Source organism: Onychostruthus taczanowskii, unplaced genomic scaffold (genome assembly GCF_017590055.1).
Source record: "Onychostruthus taczanowskii isolate IOZ18803 unplaced genomic scaffold, ASM1759005v1 scaffold30, whole genome shotgun sequence".
Classification (NCBI taxonomy): Eukaryota; Metazoa; Chordata; class Aves; order Passeriformes; family Passeridae; genus Onychostruthus; species Onychostruthus taczanowskii.
The window spans coordinates 3043505-3050471 of NW_024500350.1; the positions used below are offsets into that span (position 1 = coordinate 3043505).

Below are 6967 nucleotides of genomic sequence, written 5' to 3' on the forward strand. Positions count from 1 at the left end.
TGAGCAACTCAGACTTCTGCCACTTATCTCAGGATTTTGGCACATGTTCAGCATGAGCAGGATCAGCCCCTTGCTGTAATAATCAGGGAATGAGGAACTCAGCTTGACTGAGTTTCTCTCCCACCCCCCAATGCAAAAATGCTGTACATTCCTTTATGCAGGTTTCCATAGAGTCGAACTTCTATTTTTTGTTGTTGCTGTTAAAGGGGTCAGCAATCCACTGTACAATGGGATCTGGCTGTCAGGAAATGTGGAGGAATTCAGGGACACTTTTAACATCTTCCTGGTGGGACTGGAAGGCAGCATTAAACTTAGCATCATGGAAATCTCCCAACCAAAGAGAAGAAAAAGCCTGGAGAAGCCCCGGGAGAAGTTACGAAGACATTCTGCTTTGTTGATCCTAAGTTTAAATAAGTTATTTCTTCCCTACTTCCTTTGTTAAAATATGATATTCTGGCTTTAATTGCTTCAATCCTATTATTTGTTTCTTTTAGCAAGTGATTGTGTAGCCCCTTGCTGTGGGGAAATCCCCTGACTGTGGTCCGTGTTAGTTAGACAAGTCCCCTTTCAGAAGTAAATGCCATTCTTAGCATAGGGAAGTACTTTAGGTCTAAAGGGGTTAAGAAGGCCTCCCTGCATTCAGAAACATGCAGGGGTCCCACCATGCCAGTTCCAGCCTTTTGAACTCTTTCCAGCTTTTTTTTCTTGCAACAAATCTGTCTGACTGCCACCAGGACATAGGAAGCGTGTGCCTGTCAAAGAAATCAAGTTTACTTTTTCTGACTTGTTAACAGAGGCAGGGTATAAATAGAGCTAACTCTGCTCGCACAAGTAGTGTTTCTCTTAAAATAAGGGGGTGACTTCCTAGGACCTTTAATCCAATGAGGTCCAGACCAAACTGCACTGTCGACAGAGGCAGCAGAGGAGCTTGCTGAAGTTTTTACCAAAGTCAGGTGCATCTGGGTTCCTCAAAAACTTAAGGCTTACCAAAAAAAAACCCCAAAAAGCTACCCAAGCAAACAAGAACTGCTTCCAACTTGGACACTGCCACTGCCCTGCAGAAATTCTGAGATGTTGTTGGTGCTGTTCACTCGGTGGATGTGGATCTTGCTAGGGAAGAGCAGTGTCCTCTTGCTTCTGGAGGTCTCTCTGAAAGGGAGAGCCCTACCTCCAATCCGGTACTCCCACGCTGGGATATGCCCCAATGACATGAACCCCAACCTGTGGGTCGACGCGCAGAGCACTTGCAAGAGGGAGTGCGACGCTGACCTGGTGAGTGATGCACATTTTTGTGTCTCTGCGTCACGGGTGCTGCTGGGGCTCTCGGGCTGTTTGGTGGGAGCCTTCTGTCCCAGCTGCAAGGGCACTGGGCAGGACCCAGTGCAGGCAGTGCATGTATTGAATTTACCCGTGACCTATATAACATAGAAAAGGTGTTATAAGTTAAAGGGGAGGTGTGTGCCTGCTGCCACTTTTGCTTGTGTGGGTATAGCGCTCACTCTCTTTGATCCTTTTCCTTGTTTTCATGTCAAAAGAAATATCTGAATTTGATACTCCAGAACTCAGCATGCCCTGGGGCCAATTGCAGTATTTTCACAGTGTTATTATGCTCTTTGTTGTCGGTGGCCATCATCAATGTTTTACATTCCTGGGAGGAATCCTGTATGAAATAGTTTAATTTAACATGTAAATCATCAGCCTTTGATGCATCTGAAGTGCAAAGCTTGCTTGGGGTGCAGAACAGGGCATGGCTAAAATGACCAGGCAGATGTTCTGTGGGATGCTCCCAGCTCAAAATGTGTTTAGCTTACCACCCTAAAATTCATTTTTCAACCTGTCAGCACTGTCAGCTCAAGCTGGCATCTGAAAATACCTGCTTGTCTTACTTCTTACATCATGTCCCATGACAAAGCTTCTGCAGCCCAAACCTGGCTGACAGAACATTTACTGTGCTGAAAAAAAAGTGTTTGGGTTTGTGCTCTGTAGCCAGGCTGTTTCTGCAATGTTAAAAAGGGGGAAAAAACTGACAAAAATTCTGGCCATAAGTAAACAAAGACATTTACTCAGATGGATCCCATGTGTTAGGAATGAAGGTGCTCTTTTTACTTATGCCATTCCCAAATAAGCTGCCTCTGTTCCAACTACCAGGTGCAGCAATGAACACTGAAACACTTTCAAAACCCCGGCAGCAGCAACAGTAGCAGACGATGATGTTTTAATAATTTAATGGTCAAAACCTGAAAGCCAGAAGCTACTGGTTACAAATATTCATTTTGCCTAGTGGCAGCACAGAGTCCTGGGACTTTGGATGGAGTGAGTGTACTGCAGGCAACCAAGGACTCTGCCAAGCCACACTCCTTAACCCCAGCTGAAAACCTCCACAATCCTGGTTTCTAGCTTTGCTTTTGAAACCTAGTAATGTGCAGCTGGAAATGGAGAACGAGTTTTGATATTAGGTCATCTTTTTCCCAGTAAGGAAAGGATACTGGACTCAGGAGAAGCTCTTTAGCTTGGTAGCTTAAAAACCATTTTTTTCTCACTTATGGAGAAAGCTAATAGATTTTAGGGGGCTTTTAGAGGTTTAACACACAGTGGAAGTGTGCCCTGTTGGGCACATGGTAGCAGTTTTCCTGGTCCCTTGAAATTATCTATAACAACCCAGCAACCCTGATCACACGTATCAAATACCTTTTCTGCACAGAAGATGAAAATTCTGCTAAAATTAACCACAATTTAGAGCTGACTGTAGCCAAGGCGGGGCGTAATAAATCACTAGAAGAGCGATGCTGCATTTGAAAATAAGACTAAAATAGGACAGAGAAGCCATAATGAGCTGTTTGGGGTTTGTTTTTCTAAATACCATAGAAAAATTATTTTTGGAGCAAGTATTACCTTACTTTTGAGATATTCTATTATTTCCTCTACAATGTGAACAATTACAAATCCTTGGCAGTTTCACCTCCAAGAGCTGGCTGCTAGTCTCAGGGAATTCAAATAATACTTTACATACTTCTGTGGAAAATAAGAAGGATTACTGCCTACAGCCATATGATAAGACTTTCCATCTGCTCTTGTTTCTCAGGGCTTGTCCTCAGGCATTTCAGAGAGTATGGAAGGGGGGTGGTTGGTTCATAGTCAAGCAATCCATGTGACTCTGGGGTAAAGACTTATGAGGAGGTTTGTGTTTAACAAACAGAAATACATTTTCCTTCTCAAGAGTGTTCTTCAGCACTTCAGAAACCCCTGGGAAATGCTTAGGGGATGTTTCTACTCACTGACAGCTGGGGCACTGAGTTTCAGACCATGGATATCTGTGGCAGAGCTGAGTTTCTGGGCTTTCTGCTTGCTGAGTCTCCAAAAAGGCCTTGATTCTGTTCCCAGTAATGATCAGGTTATTTTCCTTCCCCGCAGGAGTGCGAGACCTTTGAGAAGTGCTGCCCCAATGTCTGTGGAACCAAGAGCTGTGTGGCTGCTCGGTACATGGACATCAAGGGGAAAAAGGGGCCTGTGGGGATGCCCAAAGAGGCAACCTGTGACCGCTTCATGTGCATCCAGCAAGGCTCAGAGTGCGACATCTGGGACGGGCAGCCCGTCTGCAAGTGCAAGGACAGATGTGAGAAGGAGCCGAGCTTTACCTGTGCCTCTGACGGGCTCACCTACTACAACAAGTGCTACATGGATGCAGAGGCCTGCATCAAAGGCATTACACTGAACGTGGTCACCTGTAGGTACCATCTCACCTGGCCAAACACCAGCCCTATCCCCCCAGAAACAACAGCTCGCCCTACCACCGCCTACTCTGAGACAACAGTCGTTGATATCCTGCCACCTGCACTGGTGAACAACCCCGTCCATCAGTCCGTCTACGTGGGAGAGACCGTCAGCTTCCTCTGCGACGTTTCAGGAAGACCCAAGCCAGAAATCACATGGGAGAAGCAGGTCGATGGGAAGGACAAAGTCATCATGAAGCCAAACCATGTCAGAGGGAACGTCGTGGTCACCAACATCGCCCAGCTGGTCATCTACAACACGCAGCTGCAGGATGCAGGAATCTACACCTGCACTGCCCAGAACAGTGGTGGCCTCCTCCGGGCGGATTTCCCTCTGTCAGTCATCAGAGGAGAGCCCACATCCAAGGAAGCTTCCCAGAACAAAACACATTTTCCAACCGACGAGTGCCTGAAGCAGCCGGACAGTGAAGACTGTGGGGAAGAGCAGACCAGGTGGTACTATGATGCCAAGAAAAACAACTGCTTTACTTTCATCTATGGGAACTGTAACAGCAACCTCAACCACTTTGAGACCTACGAGAGTTGCATGCTAACGTGCATGAACGGCCCCATCAACATCTGCAACCTGCCTGCCCTTCAAGGCCACTGCAAGGCCTATGAGCCCAGGTGGGCCTACAATAGCTTGACAAAGCAGTGCCAGTCCTTTATCTACGGTGGGTGTGGAGGCAATGAGAATAACTTTGAGAGCCGGGAGGCCTGCGAGGAGATGTGCCCCTTCCCAAAGAACACACACTGCAAGGCATGCAAACCCCGCCAGAAGCTGGTGACCAGCTTCTGCAAAAGTGACTTTGTCATCCTGGGCCGCATCACGGAGCTGACCGAAGACCAAGACTCAGGACATGCCCTGGTGACGGTGGAGGAGATTCTCAAGGATGAAAAGATGGGATTAAAATTCCTGGGGAAGGAACCACTAGAAATCACGCTTTTGAACATGGACTGGAGCTGCCCGTGTCCCAACATGACCACAGTGGATGGCCAGCTCATCATCATGGGGGATGTCCACAATGGCATGGCCATCCTACAGCCAGACAGCTTTGTGGGCACCTCCAGCGTCCGGCGCGTGCGCAAGCTCCGCGAAGTCATCCACAAGAAAACCTGTGAGCTTTTGAAAGAGTTCCTGGGATTGCATTAACCTCCCTCACGTGTGTGAGCTGCCCTGATCCGTGTGTTAGTAGGGCTAACAAGTGCTAGGCTAGTGCCAAACTAAACACACTGTTTGAAGATACACTGTAGGAATTATGTGGAACCCCTATTTTAATCCATTAATGATGCTTAGCAACAACATAGTTTGGTCTTTGGCAGGCATGTAAACCAGCAGCAAAAGGCCATTAATCTTGCATTGAAATCAATTTCTCCATATAGGAGTGCCATTTAACTAGTTGACTCACTTCAGTAATTATAAAATTTTTATCTAGCTTCCATCATAAATGACAGAATTCATAGCATTTGTTGGGCTACACAGCTAAGAAATATATAATGTCAATTTAATCTGTCTCAGTTTCAATCTGATTCGTTGTTTTAAGTCACACGCTTGGCTTCTTACAGCAGGACTAATATTTCAAGAGAAAAGCCTGTAAATTATTGTGTGTATTTACAATTGTGCACATTTAACCAACTTAAGCATGAATTTTCTTCTTTTAATTGCAATTTTACTTTTTTTTTTTTTCCTTTTAAAAGCCTCCTTTTTAAATGACAGCTACTACCTATCTTGCAATCCTTACTGAAGGACAAACTCCCTTGATCCTATGTCCAGGACAACAGGTCCCTGTAAAAGCTCAAGGCACAGTCTTACCCTGAAATGACATTTCTGTCACCAGAACAAGGTCAGCAAACATCCTTGTTCCCTATTTAAGTTTCAATCAATATATTGTCTATCACAAGCCAGGTCAGAAGTGTGCTGCCAGCTCTCTTGCTTTTGAAAAGCCTTTACACTTGTGCATACACAGCGATTTATTGCTTATTTTCAGTAGCAATCCTGCTTTTATAGATGAGAGGGCAAAGTAAGAGGAGTCAGAACAAAATTCAGCCTAGGAAAGTGTGAACACAGTCTGCAAACTGCATTAGGCAGATACAAAGCTCCTGAATCTGAACTGCACAAACACAAGCAGACAAAGTAGACAATTTAAAGGCTTTTATCAGTGTCACCCTTTTAGAGCCTTTTTATAGTCTTTCAAACCTCAGAATTACTCTTTCCTTCCACCAGGCCACTGTATACAGGTGTATGAATGAATTCCCTAAGGCAGCCAGCATGGGCTGTGGGTGGGAGCAGGTGAGTACGCATAGGATCAATCATTTTAACATTTGTTTGTCCAAAAAATGTAACATTTGCCTATACAAAATCCTTAAATAAAGAAAAGGCTGATCATGGAAACATCCTGCCTTGCTGAGGACTGTGATTGCAGGGAAGAAGGGCGAACGTGGCATAGTGAGCCTTGTCCCTGCTCCTTGTTTTTTGGGCTCAGCCAAGTGACTGTAGCAGGGCTTAGAGCTTGATGCCCTACACAAAGGGCCAGTTCAGGGCTGTAGAAGTGTCAAGACATGTCTGGGTGAGAAGAAGGAAGGGAGGAAAAGAGGCAGGAAGGTGCAGCCAGTGCTGCCCCATGGTGCCATCTAACGGGCTCGCTGCAGGGCAGCCGAGGCTGGCAGTGGGTTGATGTGCTGCAGGCCTGTGATGGGGCTAGGTATGGCAAGGGCTGGGGAAGGAGATTAAATAAGCAGATGTTGGACTTCTGCACCCCCTCAAGCCTGAACATGTTGAGTGTTTGGTTGTTGCAGAGAGGAAAACTCACAGCGAGAGAAGCAGTGTCAGATGTGAGCCCAGCTCTGCTTCCTCTAATTCCATGCTCTGCACCAGCAGCCAAGCCATGGGTAGAGACCACTGCAGGATGGAGAACTGGGCTCCTCTCCCATGGTTTGGGCTTGGTTTATTCCTGAAATGTTCCTGCAACAGGAATTGATCTAAATATCCAGTTATTTGGGTAATTTCACAAGAAGCTGTGTGGGGGGGAGAGAGAGGAGTCTGGACCAGGCTTTGCTGACCAAGAAAATACCTGCTGGGTTTTTGTTGTACCTTTCCTAAGTGTATGTGAAAAAAAAAAAACCTCCAATTAAAGGCCCATAATGTTTGTGTATGTTCTTTTGGAGACCATTTTCTGCAGATGGGAGATGCTAGCCCT

At 45.9% G+C, this 6967-nt stretch overlaps 1 protein-coding gene across 1 annotated transcript; it reads left to right on the forward strand.

Annotated features, from left to right (window-relative positions):
- Positions 1-744: 744 nt before the first annotated feature.
- Positions 745-5400, forward strand: WFIKKN2 (WAP, follistatin/kazal, immunoglobulin, kunitz and netrin domain containing 2). Its single transcript, XM_041409297.1, has 2 exons — positions 745-1272; positions 3412-5400. The coding sequence occupies exons 1-2, from the start codon at positions 1072-1074 to the stop codon at positions 4921-4923; spliced, it is 1713 nt and encodes a 570-aa protein (XP_041265231.1). The 5' UTR covers positions 745-1071; the 3' UTR covers positions 4924-5400.
- Positions 5401-6967: the final 1567 nt, after the last annotated feature.

Excerpts from the sequence above, each read along its gene's own strand:
- WFIKKN2 (XM_041409297.1), top strand. The coding sequence starts at position 1,072 with ATGTTGTTGGTGCTGTTCACTCGGTGGATGTGGATCTTGCTAGGGAAG. Across the intron at positions 1,273-3,411 it reads GGGAGTGCGACGCTGACCTG|GAGTGCGAGACCTTTGAGAA; the intron begins GTGAGTGATGCA and ends CCTTCCCCGCAG.